The following is a 20,821-nucleotide window of genomic DNA, read 5'->3' on the forward strand; positions in this document are numbered from 1 at the left end:
TTACAGTTTGTGTAATCAACACACACAGTGCTTATGCTATTTGATAATGTCCTTCTTGAAAAAGGCTTTTAGCCTAGCCCTTGTTTTTAACTGGGGCTTTGCGTGTGCACAATCAAGATGGAACCCTCTGGTATATGCAGAGAAAATGGCATCTGCAATTACTTTTTCTCTCCTCTGCCCCTCCCCTCTCTTGTGAATGAAAACATTCAAGAGGAGTTCACTTTCATGATTTTCTTTTTCTAAGAAGCAAAATGGAAGCAGAGATACTGCTGCTGGTTTTCCAAACTAGCTAAACTGAGGGAATACTGATGTTAAAAAAGTTGTTCAGTGACATTTTATAAATGTGGCATCTCATTCTCAGACGCAGAATGGGAAATGTATATTTAAATTAAGAAAAGCTTGATTTTATCCAAAACCTTTGACTCTAGGCTTCTCTAAATCCTCAGCACACAGACACAGCTTCCTTCCTTGTTAAAATAGGAGCCCTTTACTTTAGGGTAACTACTTGTGTTCTAAGCATATTAGCTATCAGATCGAGGAGGGCACTAATATTTCTCTTCTTCATGTTAATCAAGCAGATAATCTAAGTGACGCCTTGAAGAAGCTGAAGATAACAGCCATTGACAGCACACCAGATAGCTTGGATGGATGCTTGGATTGCCTGCTTCAAGCCCTGGCTCAAAACAGTAAGTTTTATTGTTCCTTCAAATTTTGCGCCATATGATCAGATCAGTAAATGATGGAGGTAGTACTGTGATGTGAAGCAATGCAAGTAACGCAATCAATAGAATTGCTGGATTGGCTGTTCTATTAAAAAGAAAGTCCCATATAACTTGTGTGAGAATCAGACAGTAACGAAAAGATAAAGAAAATTATGTCCATGGACATTCACAACAGGCATAGCACAGAGCTAGTCCCTGGCATGTGGAGTAAGTTACTTTTCCAATTGAAGTCTACGTTCAGAGAGCAAAGGGCAAGGTATTTCTCTTTTAGGTCAAAACCTTGTGCTTGAGTAGCATGAGCATGGCATTCAGCACTTTCAGTTACTCTGAGTAAAGGTGGCACAGGTTGCCAATCCAACCACATAGCCCATTATTTTCCTTACGTGTCTGATATCACATTCATTTCCACGATGTTTCCATTAGAAGGGAAAGATTGGCTTTCTAAGTACAGTGCAATCTTAAGCATACTGGATGATGACAGAACTAACATTGTCAAGAAGAAAATGAGATGGCTTTTGTTCCCGAAGCTCTACAGGGTCCTGTTCCACAAACAGAAAGGTTATAGGGAAAATAGAGACAGCAGATTATAGAACTTTTCCATCTCTAACTTTCTGATCATGGGACGCTGGCAGAAGATGTGGAAGAAAGACCTATACAAGGTTTCAACTTCACATACTTTGTTAGGGCCAATATAAATAATTTGATTACATGTATTAGGTAAAATGAAGCTTCTGATTAGAATTTTTCTTTTTTTAATTTTTAAACAAAATAAACCTCTTCTATATCTGATCTCTGTAACATATCAATACTCTTCTCAAAAGCCCATATTAATCAGCTGATCTGATTTCTCTTCCAAGATGCCATTCTACAAGTCATAATTTCATGGCTGTGTAAGTGTAAGATATTTTGTGAAATTTTAACACTAGAAGCTAAACACTGCTCGTGATGCCTTATGGATTATAACAATGTCTGCCATTCAAGAGGTAACATTGGTGCATTTTTTTCATCTTGAGTAGTTCACAGGGAGATCTTAGCCAGGAAAGTGTCAGGCGTGGGTTTTTGTTGTTGTTTGTTTTTCATCAAACTTCTCTTCAAGGAAGAGAATCCATGCTGTTCTAGAGTTCTTTGTAAGGTATCTGCAACATTTACCACCATTGAACACCTTCATGTTTAAAGAGTATGGGATAGGAAGAAGAGTTTGTGATATGAAAACATCCAAGGGCTTGGAGTTAAATGAATTGTGTACCATTACCTGTGGGGGTCCATAAGTAAATCCTAGTACCCAGCTGGTAGGTGCAAAATGGTTCAGGCTGTAGATTTTGACCACTCCACAACACATCGATATTTCCTCTCAACCAGACAACCCCAGCGCTCTTTGTTTTGCCTCAGCCTGGTGCCCAGCTTCTCCTCTCAACTACCTTCTCTTCTTCTGGTCACATTCCTCTCAAGCTGGAGGGGCAGATGGAACCATTCTGAGCAGTATCTTTTGTATAGTTTACAAAATTTTACTCTAACTCCCCTCAGTTTATGAGGGCTCTTTGTGTATGGGTGCAGGTATAGATTATGAAGATAATACATGGTGATGGAGATAAATTATATGCAAATGGCTCTAATAAATTGCAGAGGGCTAAGGTAGAATTTATGGGTCACTGCAACATGGGGACTCTGTCTGTTAGCTCCCCCTTACACTGCTGCACTCAATTCGGTGTTGGTCAAGTCCTTATTATGACCCAGCCTCTGTCCCCTTCAGGGTAATGGAGAGATGGAAGCCCCATAGTGCTAGTGGAAGCTAGACAACCCTAGGTCTCCTGGGTTTTGAGCCGCCTTCTCCAAAGCCCAGCCCCAGCCCCATCCTCTCCACTGGGTTGTTCGGAACAGCCCAAACCAATCCTTCTCAGTCCCTTGTTGCAGCCCGTTCCACTTCCTACCTCTCCTCCTCTGTGGGCTTCCCCAGCCTCTTGCCTTGCTTCTCCCATTTTGGCTTCTGAGGCAGCTTCTCATCAGTCTGCTGGTGTGATCCTGTCCAACAGCTTTCTTTCCCTCTGAGGTCTGTAGTCTTTTATGGTGCCCAGAGGCTTCCCTGCCTAATTAACTGAATCCCAGTTACTCAGTGAGGTAACTACTCCCAGGTGAATCTGAGCTGCCTCATTTCCCCTTGTGGAGCCTGTCAGAGGTAGGCTGGGCCCCAGACCCTTTCAGAGGGCCATCTTCCTTCTGACAGTCACTTAAAGATTCTGTACTACAGTCACATTTTGACCCTAAACATTAGTAAATACAAATATTTAAGTAGCTTACTTTGTCTCTCTTCCTCTTTTTCCTCTTTCTGTTGTGTCATTCTAGTTTTTCTTACCTGATGCTGTATGTAGTATCTCTTCTTCAGTGTCTGCTTTCCTTCAATATATTTTTTTCTGTCCTCCCGCCTCCCTCTTATTTCTTTTCTTTAGTTTCTTCAGATCTTCTTCTTACTTGTTTCCTCTGTATTCCCCCTGCTTCACCCTGTCTTCATCTCTTATATCACTTGGGGCTTGTCTACACTTAACATGCTTCAGCGGTGCAGCTGCACCAATGTCGCTGAGCTGCTGTAGCATTTCAGTGCAGATACTACCTATGCCAACGGGATAGCTTCTCCTGTCAGCATAGGTAATCCACCTCTCCAAGAGGCGGTAGCTATGTTCCATCGACATAGCGCAGTCTACACCAGGAGTTAGGTTGGTACAATTGCGTCTCTCGGGGTGTGGATTTTCCACACTCCTAAGCGACATAGTTATACCAACATAGGTTGCTAGTGTAGACCAAGCCTCTCACACAGAGGCACTGCTTGCCAACACACACACACACGGCCCACCACTTCTCACCTAACTGTTCTAGAAGGAAGAGGAGAATTAATCCCCTGTGTCCATTCAATCCTTCTTCTCTCTGCTGAAACAGCAAACTCGGTTGCCAGGAAATTAGTGCCAGTTATGGATATTTTCCTAGGGGAACCAACAAACACCCAACGGCCTTCAGATTATATCTTCCAATCCTGGGCTGGATTTGAACCAGCCACTAGGATAAGAAGGTCACTGTACCTCATTTCTAATTCCTCAAGCCATCCAACTCCCTGAGTGTACACTGAATGTTTCTGAAAGAAAAATCACTGGATAGGTTTTAAGATTACATCATTAAAAGACAGAATAATGTTTTCCTTTTCAAAAAACCTAATATCACCCTTAATGAAATATGAAGAGTAATATCACCCATCCTGGTATCTTGGTATATTACTGAGAAACACTCAGAAATTCTAGGGATTCTTCAAATTCTCAAAACCTTACTTCAAAGCATATATGAGATAACAAGCTGCCCATCCTAATAAAGGAAAAGGTTCCAGTTTAGAATAATTACTCTGTTTTAGTGTAATTAATTTTCGAACTTGACAGTACCCCAAAGGAGCTGATAAGTTCCATTAATTTGGAAATGGAGAATTATGGGTTTGTGACACAAAGATTAATGCTTCCAACCACAAAGTGGTTTATGTGCCACTCTGTTTATAGTTATACCTGTGATGTGTGGAGAAAAGTATCTTTGCCAATGGCTAAGTATCAAAAGCATACAAGATATTCTTGCCTAGTCCAAAAGGATGTTATAAAATTTCCCATTGTATAGAGATCATCTCAGTGGAGGCCTTAAAGATACTATACATAACACTAATCCATTTTAGGTTGGAAGAAAGCAAAACCAAAATAACATAAGAGTTTGAATGTAAAATCAAACAGCAGTTTAGCAACAATGGAGAAAGCTTTCAAAAAAGACCGTGTCATTGAAAGACCATTGGACTTAGGTTCCTAAGTACCTAAATCAGTTCTGAAAATGTGGTGTAGGCACCTAAGACATTTGGGCGCTGTTGAAAAATTGACCAAATGTCAATAAAAACAATTTCTGATTTGCTTTAAACTGTGAGAAGCAACATACATTTTAAAAAAAATCCTCTTAAATTATTTGCTGGGTTGCATCTGTTAATAAGTTTGGTCTAACAGATTGCTGTAAGAGATCAAGTTTCCTAAATTTGCAGCCAGTGGTCAGTTATTAATGATCTAGTAATATATTATGACCATCCTTCTCCCTTGACCCTGTGCCTTCTAAACTTCCTCTCCAATTCAATGTCCTTCCAGGTCATCTTGGTGTATAGATTATTTGTGCAGGTGGAATGTGTGTCAAAGAGATGAGAGTGCCAGTGGTGATTAAAGTATTCACAGGCTCAGTAATTGCTGTGTAAAGAGTTTTTAAAGCTGACTGTTGTGGAGGATAAAAAAATCTCTTCCAGTGGGACAGTCTGGTGGAACGCAGGCAGCTGCCACCTAGAAAGCGGTTTGAAAATGGGACTGTTTTCATTATCAAAATGTACAGTGCCTAACAGCAGACCCCTGATCCCAGACTGTGGCCTCTAGGTACTACTACAATACAATTAATTTCTTTGTAGAGGAATTTTCTTTCTTCAAGAATAAGACTGATTGGACTTGTACTGGAGTAGATGTAAATGTGGGGCCAGATCTATGTCCAGAAGAGTCAAATCCCATGGGCCTGATTCCCCACTACCTGGCGCTTTGGGTAGTCATTTATACCGGTGCAAAGTGGATGTAAAATGCTGCCATTCTCATTTAGTGAGTGCTTTACACCCATTTTACAACTGCCCTTGCTTGGCAAGTCTCCCTCATCTCCCTGCCAGCTCATTACCTCCTGTCTCCTTCTAATGCTTTCTGTACCCAAAAAATCTTCCTGAGGAAGTCTCTCTCACTCTTCCCTGACCTCTAGGAATCTTCCAGGGAACAGCAGAAGGGGGTACTACTAGTAGAGACAGAAGTGAAATGCCAAAAATATTGTTTAATACAATCTGAACACGCAAAAAGTACAAAATTAAACAGAGGGAAAAGGTGGTTGAGGCAAACTCTTTTCTTGGACTAACTTCTGTTAGTAAGAGAGGAGAGCTCTGTGTAAGCTCAAAAGCTTGTTTCTCTCAGCAATAGAAGTCGGTCCAATAAAAGATATTACCTCACCCACCGTGTCTCTTTAATATTCTGGGACTGACACGGCTACAACAACACTGCCTACAATAATGGCCCATCTGACAGGAGTGCCAGTGCATTGTTGTGCTCACTGCTTTTGGGATTTGACAGCTATGTGCATGTGTCCCACAAACAGACACATGAACACAATCTCAAGAGTTGCCCTGCTGGTGGAGAAGGGGAGAAAGAGAGACTGAAGCAAGTAAGGTATATCTTAAAAACTATTAAAGGTTATTAAAATAAAGCTCCAGAATAAAACTGTGGAAAGGAACAAAAAGAGTACGTATATCTTAAGCTAAAACAAGTAGGCAGTGTCTCTCTTTAAATAATAAAACTTAGACAGCAAACAAATTTAAGGACGGAATAATAGCAAATTTTGTGTACCATTAACATAAGTAGTAAGTTCCATTGTTTCATTAGTGCTTCTCTCACAGGCATAGCAGAAGGAACATTTTACCTTAATAGACAATAACTGGAAAGCATTAGTGTCCTCATATAAGGTCACTGATAAAACAAGAGAATATGGCCTAGTTGGGTGAGAGGAGAGGGAAGTTCCATTCTCCTCACAGAGCAGAATTGAAGTAGGTTCAAGTCAAACATCTCATCTGAGATCTAAAAATGTGATCCTCTATTTTGTGAAGGAAAGGTTTTGATACTACATCTTCATTTTAGGTCATTTTTCTTTTTATCTAGATATTTACTTATGCTTTAAAATCATGATACCAAGTCCTTGCCTGAAGCAGGAAGTGCAGTTGGAGAACTAGTGAGCTGTACTGCAACAATATACTGTGCTTAAATAGCTCTCAGATTTGTCACATTTGGAAGCCATAGATTTGAAACTGTATCCTGGTTAAAATCTATTTTAAAGGATTAAACCTTTCCAGACCATATCATGATTTTTTTTTTTTTTTTGGAAGTTTAGAGGAAATTTTCCAGTACTGCTCCAAAGTCTGCTCATGTTGTACGGACTGTCCCCAGAGAATAAGGCCATAATGACAGTTTCACAGCTAGTCTGTTCTTTTGAAGGTGGAATTAAATAATGTCTAGGTAGGTAGTTCAGAATATGGCTTACATAGGAAAAGTCCTATCTCATCTCCATCTAGCAAGGTCAGAGGTTTAAACAAAAATATCAATGTTTGTGCCAAAGGAGCGAGCCCCTGAATGTAAAAGGTTAGATTCGTTTCTCAATTTAGTAGTTGTATAATACATAGGAGCCTATAACAGGCTTATATAAATGAAAATTAAACTGCTATTATAGTTCAGTAATACTATGTGGCGTAGAAAGGGTCATTTTTAATGGTTGGGGGCCGAGTAATTTTATTTTTAAAACAACTAAAAATATTTAGTTTTGAGAAACAGCAAATGGGAGGCAACTCTTATTAATTGTTCCTTGTACTGCCAACTCAGAGATGTGACTCCCATTATTTTAGCTACATACCTTAAGGGAAACTCTGATTACAGCCAAGCAAAATAATCATAGTTATTAACACTGGCTATTTTATTATTAAAGAAAGGAAAATAAAACCTCAAACAAAACAATACAGCACAAACAATAAACTGGTTATGTCTGTTACAATCTCTTCTGTATGCCTCTCTGTAGAGACCTTTTAGCAGAGATTACACCTTTGAGAGTGGGCTGCATCTGGGGACTTTTCTTTAGTAAGTGAGTATATTTAGGCTTGACAGAATTCAATTTTTATTTTTATTTTTTTATAATTTTGATGGATGAGATCAATGTTTATTTTTAAGTTTTTTATTTTTATCACTTTAAATTTTCATAGCTGTGAGAAATTATGGCGTGGTCAGGCAATAGCGGGGAGTCAGACAACAATTATGTAAGGACAGTAGACATTGAAATTCAAAAAGTTAAAACATTAGAATTTAAAACACAAATTGTCAACTGCACATGTCAAAATATACAATGTCAGGTTTCAGAGGAACAGCCGTGTTAGTCTGTATTCGCAAAAAGAAAAGGAGTACTTGTGGCACCTTAGAGACTAACCAATTTATTTGAGCATGAGCTTTCGTGAGCTACAGCTCACTTCATCAGATGTATACCGTGGAAACTGCAGCAGACTTTATATACACACAGAGAATATGAAACAATACCTCCTCCCACCCCACTGTCCTGCTGGTAATAGCTTATCTAAAGTGATCAACAGGTGGGCCATTTCCAGCACAAATCCAGGTTTTCTCACCCTCCACCCCCCCACACAAATTCACTCTCCTGCTGGTGCTAGCCCATCCAATGTCAGTATCCTAAATCAAGCTCTAAGTTCTCAAGCAGGAATTTTCTCTCTTTGCCTATCTGTAAATTTTGCTGATCGCAGATAAAAATATCTTTTCATTGGGTTGTGTGTGTACCATGAAATTGATATTTACTAATGTTTATGGATAAATCTAATTCTTCTAAGCCTAAGTATATTGCCTCTGAAATGTATTGTGAGCCCAATTTAGTATCTCATAGATACTTAAGCTGTTGATAATTGGGCAACAGAACTTGTTAAAGGGAAGATGGCTCCTGTTGGTTATTATTAATAATCAAGCAGTTTATAACTGGGCAAAGTAAGCAATCTAGCTAAATCCTATGAAATGGAAAAAAATATTGAAATAGAAGAAGCCATTTAAGGAGCTTTCTTAAGTCAGGTCAATTACAAATATTAGGAATCTTAAATCCAATTAAATCCCACTACTTTGCTGTTTACCAGTGTTTAGCCCCATCTCCTTTTCAAGAATACATGGTCTAACCATTGGTAATTAACAGGAGAAACTGTTAAGTTTTAAGTTGTCATCTTAAAAACAACAGGATTTCCATATCCAAGTGAAATCGTTACTAGAGTTTAAATCTAATCCTTGTCCGTGTCTTAGTTAACTTCTCTCACCAATCCATTTTGAAGTCTTGGGGTGGTTTCCTTTGGCTGGTTTTTTCTTGAGTCTTCTCTGTTTTTCTTATCTGTCTGTGGCAGCCTGCTTGAAAAGTTTGACAGGATAAGCTGATGAGTGCTTGCTGTTAGGCAGAGTAGCAGAGGGTGTGTGAATGGGAGGGATGCTCACTTCTGAGGGTTTTTTTATATTCTTCTCTTTCCTATTTCCATGAAATGATTAGAAAAAACACTGATTTTGGGCTTGTTTAGATTCAGATTGGCTTAGTACCTCCATGGGTTGTCCTTAGGAGCCTCTTCATCTGTGTAGGTTTCAGAGGAACAGCTGTGTTAGTCTGTATTCGCAAAAAGAAAAGGAGTACTTGTGGCACCTTAGAGACTAACCAATTTATTTGAGCATGAGCTTTCGTGAGCTACAGCTCACTTCATCAGATGTATACCGTGGAAACTGCAGCAGACTTTATATACACACAGAGAATATGAAACAATACCTCCTCCCACCCCACTGTCCTGCTGGTAATAGCTTATCTAAAGTGATCAACAGGTGGGCCATTTCCAGCACAAATCCAGGTTTTCTCACCCCCCCCCCCCCACACACACACAAATTCACTCTCCTGCTGGTGCTAGCCCATCCAAAGTGACAACTCTTTACATAATCAAGTCGGGCTATTTCCTGCATAGATCCAGGTTTTCTCACATCCCCCTCACCCCCATACACACACAAACTCACTCTCCTGCTGGTAATAGCTCATCTAAACTGACCACTCTCCAAGTTTAAATCCAAGTTAAACCAGAACATCGGGGGGGGGGGGGGGGGGGCAGGAAAAAACAAGAGGAAACAGGCTACCTTGCATAATGACTTAGCCACTCCCAGTCTCTATTTAAGCCTAAATTAATAGTATCCAATTTGCAAATGAATTCCAATTCAGCAGTTTCTCGCTGGAGTCTGGATTTGAAGTTTTTCTGTTTTAAGATAGCGACCTTCATGTCTGTGATTGCGTGACCAGAGAGATTGAAGTGTTCTCCGACTGGTTTATGAATGTTATAATTCTTGACATCTGATTTGTGTCCATTTATTCTTTTACGTAGAGACTGTCCAGTTTGACCAATGTACATGGCAGAGGGGCATTGCTGGCACATGATGGCATATATCACATTGGTGGATGTGCAGGTGAACGAGCCTCTGATAGTGTGGCTGATGTTATTAGGCCCTGTGATGGTGTCCCCTGAATAGATATGTGGGCACAACTGGCAACGGGCTTTGTTGCAAGGATAAGTTCCTGGGCTGGTGGTTCTGTTGTGTGGTATGTGGTTGTTGGTGAGTATTTGCTTCAGGTTGCGGGGCTGTCTGTAGGCAAGGACTGGCCTGTCTCCCAAGACTTGTGAGAGTGTTGGGTCATCCTTTAGGATAGGTTGTAGATCCTTAATAATGCGTTGGAGGGGTTTTAGTTGGGGGCTGAAGGTGACCGCTAGTGGCGTTCTGTTATTTTCTTTGTTAGGCCTGTCCTGTAGTAGGTAACTTCTGGGAACTCTTCTGGCTCTATCAATCTGTTTCTTTACTTCTGCAGGTGGGTATTGTAGTTGTAAGAAAGCTTGACAGAGATCTTGTAGGTGTTTGTCTCTGTCTGAGGGGTTGGAGCAAATGCGGTTGTATCGCAGAGCTTGGCTGTAGACGATGGATCGTGTGGTGTGGTCAGGGTGAAAGCTGGAGGCATGCAGGTAGGAATAGCGGTCAGTAGGTTTCCGGTATAGGGTGGTGTTTATGTGGCCATTGTTTATTAGCACTGTAGTGTCCAGGAAGTGGATCTCTTGTGTGGACTGGACCAGGCTGAGGTTGGTGGTGGGATGGAAATTGTTGAAATCATGGTGGAATTCCTCAAGGGCTTCTTTTCCATGGGTCCAGATGATGAAGATGTCATCAATATAGCGCAAGTAGAGTAGGGGCTTTAGGGGACGAGAGCTGAGGAAGCGTTGTTCTAAATCAGCCATAAAAATGTTGGCATACTGTGGGGCCATGCGGGTACCCATAGCAGTGCCGCTGATCTGAAGGTATACATTGTCCCCAAATGTGAAATAGTTATGGGTAAGGACAAAGTCACAAAGTTCAGCCACCAGGTTAGCCGTGACATTATCGGGGATAGTGTTCTTGACGGCTTGTAGTCCATCTTTGTGTGGAATGTTGGTGTAGAGGGCTTCTACATCCATAGTAGCCAGGATGGTGTTATCAGGAAGATCACCGATGGATTGAAGTTTCCTCAGGAAGTCAGTGGTGTCTCGAAGGTAGCTGGGAGTGCTGGTAGCGTAGGGCCTGAGGAGGGAGTCTACATAGCCAGACAATCCTGCTGTCAGGGTGCCAATGCCTGAGATGATGGGGCGCCCAGGATTTCCAGGTTTATGGATCTTGGGTAGTAGATAGAATATCCCAGGTCGGGGTTCCAGGGGTGTGTCTGTGAGGATTTGATTTCAGCCCGTGCACGTCGGCGGAAGCACTCTATGTAGAAGTCCAGTCTGCTGTTTCGACCTTCAGGAGGAGTCCATCTAGAATCCCTCTTTCTGTAGTGTTGGCAGGGAGACCTCTGTGGATTAGTATGTTGTTCAGAGGTATTTTGGAAATATTCTTTGAGACGGAAATACCTCTGAACAACATACTAATCCACAGAGGTCTCCCTGCCAACACTACAGAAAGAGGGATTCTAGATGGACTCCTCCTGAAGGTCGAAACAGCAGACTGGACTTCTACATAGAGTGCTTCCGCCGACGTGCACGGGCTGAAATCAAATCCTCACAGACACACCCCTGGAACCCCGACCTGGGATATTCTATCTACTACCCAAGATCCATAAACCTGGAAATCCTGGGCGCCCCATCATCTCAGGCATTGGCACCCTGACAGCAGGATTGTCTGGCTATGTAGACTCCCTCCTCAGGCCCTACGCTACCAGCACTCCCAGCTACCTTCGAGACACCACTGACTTCCTGAGGAAACTTCAATCCATCGGTGATCTTCCTGATAACACCATCCTGGCTACTATGGATGTAGAAGCCCTCTACACCAACATTCCACACAAAGATGGACTACAAGCCGTCAAGAACACTATCCCCGATAATGTCACGGCTAACCTGGTGGCTGAACTTTGTGACTTTGTCCTTACCCATAACTATTTCACATTTGGGGACAATGTATACCTTCAGATCAGCGGCACTGCTATGGGTACCCGCATGGCCCCACAGTATGCCAACATTTTTATGGCTGATTTAGAACAACGCTTCCTCAGCTCTCGTCCCCTAAAGCCCCTACTCTACTTGCGCTATATTGATGACATCTTCATCATCTGGACCCATGGAAAAGAAGCCCTTGAGGAATTCCACCATGATTTCAACAATTTCCATCCCACCACCAACCTCAGCCTGGTCCAGTCCACACAAGAGATCCACTTCCTGGACACTACAGTGCTAATAAACAATGGCCACATAAACACCACCCTATACCGGAAACCTACTGACCGCTATTCCTACCTGCATGCCTCCAGCTTTCACCCTGACCACACCACACGATCCATCGTCTACAGCCAAGCTCTGCGATACAACCGCATTTGCTCCAACCCCTCAGACAGAGACAAACACCTACAAGATCTCTGTCAAGCTTTCTTACAACTACAATACCCACCTGCAGAAGTAAAGAAACAGATTGATAGAGCCAGAAGAGTTCCCAGAAGTTACCTACTACAGGACAGGCCTAACAAAGAAAATAACAGAACGCCACTAGCGGTCACCTTCAGCCCCCAACTAAAACCCCTCCAACGCATTATTAAGGATCTACAACCTATCCTAAAGGATGACCCAACACTCTCACAAGTCTTGGGAGACAGGCCAGTCCTTGCCTACAGACAGCCCCGCAACCTGAAGCAAATACTCACCAACAACCACATACCACACAACAGAACCACCAGCCCAGGAACTTATCCTTGCAACAAAGCCCGTTGCCAGTTGTGCCCACATATCTATTCAGGGGACACCATCACAGGGCCTAATAACATCAGCCACACTATCAGAGGCTCGTTCACCTGCACATCCACCAATGTGATATATGCCATCATGTGCCAGCAATGCCCCTCTGCCATGTACATTGGTCAAACTGGACAGTCTCTACGTAAAAGAATAAATGGACACAAATCAGATGTCAAGAATTATAACATTCATAAACCAGTCGGAGAACACTTCAATCTCTCTGGTCACGCAATCACAGACATGAAGGTCGCTATCTTAAAACAGAAAAACTTCAAATCCAGACTCCAGCGAGAAACTGCTGAATTGGAATTCATTTGCAAATTGGATACTATTAATTTAGGCTTAAATAGAGACTGGGAGTGGCTAAGTCATTATGCAAGGTAGCCTGTTTCCTCTTGTTTTTTCCTGCCCCCCCCCCCCCGATGTTCTGGTTTAACTTGGATTTAAACTTGGAGAGTGGTCAGTTTAGATGAGCTATTACCAGCAGGAGAGTGAGTTTGTGTGTGTATGGGGGTGAGGGGGATGTGAGAAAACCTGGATCTATGCAGGAAATAGCCCGACTTGATTATGTAAAGAGTTGTCACTTTGGATGGGCTAGCACCAGCAGGAGAGTGAATTTGTGTGTGTGGGGGGGGGGGGGTGAGAAAACCTGGATTTGTGCTGGAAATGGCCCACCTGTTGATCACTTTAGATAAGCTATTACCAGCAGGACAGTGGGGTGGGAGGAGGTATTGTTTCATATTCTCTGTGTGTATATAAAGTCTGCTGCAGTTTCCACGGTATACATCTGATGAAGTGAGCTGTAGCTCACGAAAGCTCATGATCAAATAAATTGGTTAGTCTCTAAGGTGCCACAAGTACTCCTTTTCTTTCATCTGTGTAGTTTGTTAATGTATATGTGCATTAAAGTTAAATTATTTATTGACAGATGTATTTCCTTTGTCTTTGTGACTGGAGATTCTCAAGAATATCCTTAAAGTTAGAGTTTTATCTCTGTTTATTCAATTTCTGAGAAATTTCTGTAGTTTGATTAGAGTTCAACAGGAAATGAAATACTGTTTTAAAGAGTCCAAACATTTCTGTTTTTTATAGAAAGTTTTTTAGTTCTCAAAAACAATCTTTATAAAATTAATGATTTCTTCAAGAGTCCTTAGCTTAAATAGTTATTAAAGCAGTTGTTTATTCTTTAAAACAATTTTTAGAGAGATCATTGTTCTTGTCTTCCTGACTTGAGAGAGGGAGTAGCTTGAGTACTGCTAGTAATAATTAATTCCCCATTAGTATAACTATTCGAAACTTAAATGGCTTCTTACATTAGTAATTATTTTATCAAGATCATTAGGCTCCACGCTGGTACATAAAGTATTTTACGATTTACACAGCAATGATATTAGGAAATTACAAAATACACTTTGTATTTAATTAAAATATTTGCAAATGTGCCATTCTAAATGCTTTGGCATTTCAACATTTAAGAAATAAACAAAGGTTAAATCATTTCCAGCTTCATATGTTTTTCCTAGAGGTCTTTCTGAATGAAGCATTTAGAGTAATCATAAAATTAATTTCAGCAAGGATATATCTAAAATTCTTTACTTATAAGTTTTTTCTTGGGAGCATGAAAAAAGCTCACTTTGCATCAAGACATTGCTCTAATAACACAACCCTACAGTCCTGTCACAGTCAAGTCTTTTCCTAAATCATGAATTTGTTTCTTTTCGTGAATAAGGATTAAGTTTATACCAAACTGATATTTTATATAAACGGAGGTGTCTTAGCTTTGATCAGACATTCTTATGGGTAATAAACATAGTTTTATGGCCAAGGTATACTATTTTCCTGACATTTGTTTGTCTTCAGGGTGAAACTGCAGAATTCCTTTGGTTAGCCTGAATATTTAATAAAATTAAATAAACAAAATAAACAAAAAATATGTGCATGGGCGGAAGGAAGTACTTTTCTCCAAGAACCATATGTATGAAAGGAATGAGCAATATATATCCTAAGCATCAGTAAAGGCACAGGCAAGCTTAATATCCTAACAAAAATTATAATAACTTTATTAGTATCATTTTGCATTAGTATTAAGGTCTGTCCACCACAGTTGTCATAATAAAATGACCCTGGACAAGTATGTAATAGAGAAAAACCATAACTGTAGTGGTCCCTCTGTCTCAGGCTTGGAAGAAGGCCACTGTGCCTCACCACAATATCCTTTAACAGTACATAATAAGGCAGTAATTCCATTGGAAGTTTCTAGTGACATCTTAAACCACAAGACTTGATATTTTTAATAGGTTGTTCACATCATCATAACTCAGAGATGGAAGTATTACTTTATATACACTTTGGGGGTATATTTTTAAATAATAGATGCAACCCCGTACCCTACTACCATGTGAATGCAACGTTAGGGTTAACATTTTAAACAAAGGAAATACAAATTTGTCATTCCCACAGCAGCTGTAACTTGGCCATATTGCATGTACGTATGATTATCTTACAGAATATGGTGTTCTCGAACTGATTTCTGCATATGTTCGATGTGATTGAGTTATGAGTTGCTGTGGAAACAAATTAATTTCCTTACTTTCTGGTGTTTAACTGTTTAGTGTCTGACAATTTCTATTTCATTTACTTGACATGCAATGTTTAACCTTTAAGTGTGTTAAAACGTATTACAATTGCTTTTCTTATATTACCCACAATGTGTCCCATATTTAATGGGTTGGCAAGTTCTGGTGGATGTCAGAGCTCTTAAGTTCTTTACTCAACCTGCAGCTTTTTCTTCTATGCCTTTCAGTCCTTCTCTACTGGTCTTTTGATACTCACAGCCTGGCTGGAGTTGCTATGTCTTTTGTCTAGCCTTATGATTTATCCTGCCATTTGTTATACGAACTAACTAAAACATATACACCCACTTACTATACCAGACATGGGTGAACCAAATAGTTTGCTAAACCTAATAAATACTAGCAAACATTTGGCAAGCCAAATTTAACCATATATTTTTAGTTGGTATTTGGCTAGGTCCCCCTATCTAGCCAATGCCATCTGAGGCCCAGAAGTGAAAAGCCTCCACAGATGGTATCTTTAGGGAACGTATTATCCACCCTCTCCCTACCATTTATAAAGTATATTCATGTAGAAAGAGAACTTTGTCTGAAGGGGTGTTTATTCATTTTTATGCATATATTGTAGTTAGTATCTGTCTCCAGCACTAATGACTAATGCCAGTCACTCCTGGTCACTTGGCTTGGCTAGAAGCACAAAATAAAATTTAGAAGCTTAGATGCCAGGAGACTACAGGTTGAACCTCTCTAGCCTCGCTGCCACCTGTGGTCCCAGCTGCCGGCCCCGGATCCTCCCCCTCCCTACCGGAGCTTGAATGCCACAAATCAGCTGATTCGCAGCACTCCGGAGGCGCTGGGAGGGAGGAGGAGGAGTTGGTAAGTGTGGGGCCACCGGCCTGCGAGAGGCGAGGGAGGCATAGTGGGGAGCGTGGCACCGGTGGATGCTCCGCACCCACTAAATTTTCACCTGGGTACTCCAGCCCTGGAGCACCGACAGAGTCAGCGCCTCTGCCGGACCACGGATGTTGCCGGAACAGGCAGTGTCGGATTAGAGAGGTTCAACCTGTACTAATGGAAGGAGCAGAAGAGATAACACTTATTAGAAATTATTTAAAATAACAAACACATGCTACATGTCTTACTCAGGGTCAACTCTGTATTCAGTGAGACTTGTTCCACACCCTCAACGAAGCCAACTGGCATCAGTTGGAGTTTTACCTGAGTACAGCCTTCAGGGTTTATCTCAATATAATTAAGGAATAGCAGTATGGGGTCAAGTTCTCCTCAGCTGGCGTAAATCGGCATAGCACCATTGATCTCAGTGGAGCCACGTGCATTCAAACAAGCTAAGAATCTGGCCCATTGTTTCTAGAAGGAGAATATGAATGCTTGCATTTTCCCCAACCTCCACCAAGAACTGTCTATAAATTGCTAAGCTTTTCCTAGTTTAGATTTTTATAAGATGACTGTGGTGCATGAGTCGTAGGTGACATCAGCTGCAGAGAAATAGAATCTGTCATGCACCATATAAAATGTTGGATTTTATAGAACCAGCCACAGGAATTAAACTTTATATATATAAACATTTACATGTTTTTCAATGTTTGATATATGACTTCACTGTCAATTCTTGGATTAATTAGGTGTATGCAGAGACTAGTATGTTGTGGTCAAGAGTGAATTTTATTGATGTAGAAAAAGGCAGCTGTAAGTTATATGCCTTGCAGCTTTGTCATAGCAATCAAAAAATGGATGAGGAATTGCTGTGCCACAGAAGTTTACTCCCATGTGCTGCAGAATTATTGTGGCTCTATAAAGAAAAGCTGCCAGTAAGATTAACTTCACCTTCTAAGCTCCTAGTTGATTTTGTGTTTACTATTACTAAATTTAATTTGCGGCTGGTTTACTAACGTTAAGCCATTTTTCTGCGTAATGAGCTAGAGAAACAAGCAGCTTATCTGGTGGCTACTTTATATAACTTGGTAAAAGAAAGAAACTAAATTGTCCTCTCCTGAAGAAAAATACATCAGAGGAAACCTGGGTGGAAAGAAAACCCATTTTGTAGATTTTCAGGGCAGTTTGGTTTTGTCCTTCCACCTTACTCCCTGAAGAATCATAACTCAGAGATGTTCTGAGGCAGCGAGTTCATTCCCTACAATCTGCAGGTCACTCAAGACCATTCCGATGTTAGGAAACCTGTCTGAGGCCCAGGGTCATCTCTGCGCAAGTCCTGTGCTATCTACCTACCGCATGTATCGCTCTACCATGGGCCTATTTATCTATCTGTGTACTCACTTGTTCATGTGACCTCCATCATTGTAGTATTTGAGCACCTCACAAACTTCAATTGATATATCCTCACAACATCCATGAGAATCCGGTAACACCATGATAATAGAACTTTCCTAACTGCACATTAGCTCTGGAATCCATCTTTAAATGTGTTTTCACAACATGGAGGGTGTGATGCTGACAGACCAGCTCAAGTCAAAGCCACAGGACAGTTCACTTGTATGTGAATATCAAAGAAGTGTTAGTGTGTGTTCAGACTAATTCACTCCAATGCTAATATAGATTAAAGGAGGTGTTGATTATATTGTTTTCATCTGTATGAATCCTGTGGGTTGCTATTACATTACTTCTACATTATGTATACCCTGTGGTTAAATAACCCTAGGTCAAAGGTGTGTTAATAAAGAGTGTATTCAGATGTTAGAACTTCATGAAAACTAATGGGATGTTACTAGTATTGTTCTCACTTATCTATTCCTAGGTAATGGCAGGCATTTGCATTATGTATATCTTTATAGCTAAGTTGCAGAGTAGCAGCCGTGTTAGTCTGTATTCACAAAAAGAAAAGGAGGACTTGTGGCACCTTAGAGACTAACAAATTTATTTGAGCATAAGCTTTCGTGAACTACAGCTTCATCGGATGTAGCTCACGAAAGCTTATGCTCAAATAAATTTGTTAGTCTCTAAGGTGCCACAGGTACTCCTTTTCTTTATACCTAAATTACTCATTAAAGACAAGTGCTAACTTCAAAGCAAGGGCCTTTGAGTTCACAATGGGAATTCAGACTCAGTCTGCATTTCTCATGCACAGCCAACAGGGGTCCATGTGGGTACAGAAACTGTCAGTTAGCTGTCTGTATGAAGAAGATATAAAAGATGTATTCAAGGAAAGATCCTCATCTCTGAACTGTTTGGGCACTTACAGGGAAGCATTCCAGATGCAAGGCGGAGATCCCCAGAGTTATTCTGGGTAGCCCTGAGAGACTTTTGGAAAGCTAGCAGATTACTACATCTCTGCTATCATTTGGATTTACAAACTTTGACTCACATGTTAATGTATTTTACCTGCTTTAAACTCTCAATAGCTCTCTCATTTCTTTTTCTTAGCCAACAGATCTTTAGGTAGTTTACTAGAGAATTGGCTACCAGTGTTGTTTTTGGTGTAAGATCCAGAATACCAACTGATTTGCAGTAAGTGACTGACCCTTTGGGATTGGGAGTAACCTAATGTGATGTAACTTTTGGTTTATATAACCTTTTATCACAAAGTCTAGTTTGTCTGGGTGGCAAGAGAGACTGGAGAGCCTAAGGCGACTGTGACTCCATGGTAATACTGGTATAGTGATCCAGGAGTGCACAATTTGTTACTGGCTTGGTGAAATCTAATTATAAAACAGTTGTTCTCAACCAGGAGTACGTGTACCCCAGAGGGTACATCAACTCCTCTAGGTATTTGCCTAGTTTTACAACAGGCTACATAAAAAGCACAAGCAAAGTCAATGCATACTAAAATTTCATACAGGCAGTGACCTATTTAAACTGCTCTGTATACTATGCACTGAAATGTAAGTATAATATTTATATTACAATTGATTTATTTTATAATAATATGGTAAAAATGAGAAAGTAAGCCATTTTTCAGCAATAGTGTTGTGCTATGACACTTTTATATTTTTATGTCTGATTTTGTAAGCAAATAGTTTTTAGGTAAGGTGTAACTTGGCGATACGCAAGACAAATCAGACTCCTTAAAGGGGTAGAGTAATCTGAAAAGGTTGAGAGCCACTGGTATAGACTATACCATCAGTTTGGGGTGTCTGCCTTACTTTTTGACAGTCTGACCTGAGATTGGCGCACTCAGTTGTGAGCCATTCCAGACAGCATGATAGAGGGTCTCAGTCTATAGATCAGTGGTAGGCAACCTGCGGCCCATCAGGGTAATCCTCTGGCGGGCCACGAGACAGTTTGTTACATTGACCGTCTGCAGGCACGGCCTCCCGCAGCTCCCAGTGGTTGCAGTTCATCATTCCTGGCCAATGGGAGCTGCGGGAAGCGGCTCAGGCTGCAGGGACGTACTGGCCACCGCTTCCCGCAGGAACAGTGAACCGCGACCACTGTGAGCTGCAGGTGGCCGTACCTGCAGACAGTCAGTATAAACAAACTGTCTGACTGATTACCCTGGTGGGTCGCAGGTTGCCCACCACTGGTATAGATAATAGAACCTGAGACTGTACTAGCTTTTGAGTGAATTCCTGTGGTGGGAGGGATGTTGCATGTAGAACATTTCTGAAAAGTTATCAGAATTACAGTTGTGAGGGGGGTTTGCTTTTTTATATCATGTTGGAGATTTCAGTTAAAAAAAAAAAAAGAGAGAGAATGAAAAAATACAGAAAACAAGCAAGCAATAGCCTGCTGCAAGTCATTTTACTCACAAGAGAAGCACCCTAGTTTAGGCAATAATACTCTGATTGGTGTGCTTTTGTCTCATAGCTCTCCTGTGGCTGGCCAACAAAATACAAATGTATCTGCAAAAAACTTATGTTAACACAAAGTTATGGCCGAATGGTTAGGTGCTGAGAAATCAGGAAACACAAAAGATAAGGTTGAATGCCCAACCATAACTCTTCCCACATGCTCAAATGCATTATGATATAGTCTTTAGTTAAATGGTAATGTACTAATTTTCCAAATATAGTATGATTTAATGTTATTTTCTGCAGCCTTAGATATACATGTGTCTGAAATAATCCGTAAACATAGACAAACATAAATTTCAGATGAACTGCAAACCTTGTCTGTTCAGCCCAATCAGAACACACAGAATTTTGGGTAGGTTCGGTGTCTGCTTTTATTTGTATGTTTAGAAAAATATGAGGTTTGGCTCCACATTTAAACTGGATTTCTGCACATACAATAGCCCTGTAGCCAGAGGCTTTGGTTAATGGGAACTTCTCTCTAAGGGTCTTACTCTGCTCTCATTTACTCCAGATTTAACCCAGTGTATATGACAGCAGAATTTGGCTGTAACTTTAAAAAAAAAAAGGCAGGTATATCATCTTTGTTTTAGCCATTGAGCAACTAACAAGGTTGATTAGAGTAAATATTGTATTGAAATTACAGGGTTATGGTAAAGTCAATGGCAAAACTCCCATTGACTTGAATCTGGCTAGAATTTCACCCACAAAGCTTTTATTAAAGAACATAAAATATATGTATCAGATTGTAATAAATCTAGATTTGATATCGTTATTTACTAAACCCCTAACATTGGTTCCAGGGTAATTCTGAGATTAGAAAGGTTCATT

At 40.6% G+C, this 20,821-nt stretch overlaps 1 protein-coding gene across 3 annotated transcripts in view; it reads left to right on the forward strand.

Annotated features, from left to right (window-relative positions):
• The window catches only part of RAP1GDS1 (Rap1 GTPase-GDP dissociation stimulator 1), a 155,201-nt gene that overhangs the window by 44,443 nt on the left and 89,937 nt on the right, over window positions 1-20,821 (forward strand). For 2 of the 3 annotated variants that reach the window (XM_048846605.2, XM_048846607.2), the window contains exon 2: window positions 576-686. In XM_048846605.2, coding sequence (XP_048702562.1) covers window positions 576-686 — 111 coding nt within the window. The remainder of the gene's footprint in view (window positions 1-575; window positions 687-20,821) is intronic. The other variant, XM_048846606.2, reaches the window with a different exon arrangement.

This window comes from Caretta caretta, chromosome 4 (assembly GCF_965140235.1).
Source record: "Caretta caretta isolate rCarCar2 chromosome 4, rCarCar1.hap1, whole genome shotgun sequence".
Taxonomy (NCBI): Eukaryota; Metazoa; Chordata; order Testudines; family Cheloniidae; genus Caretta; species Caretta caretta.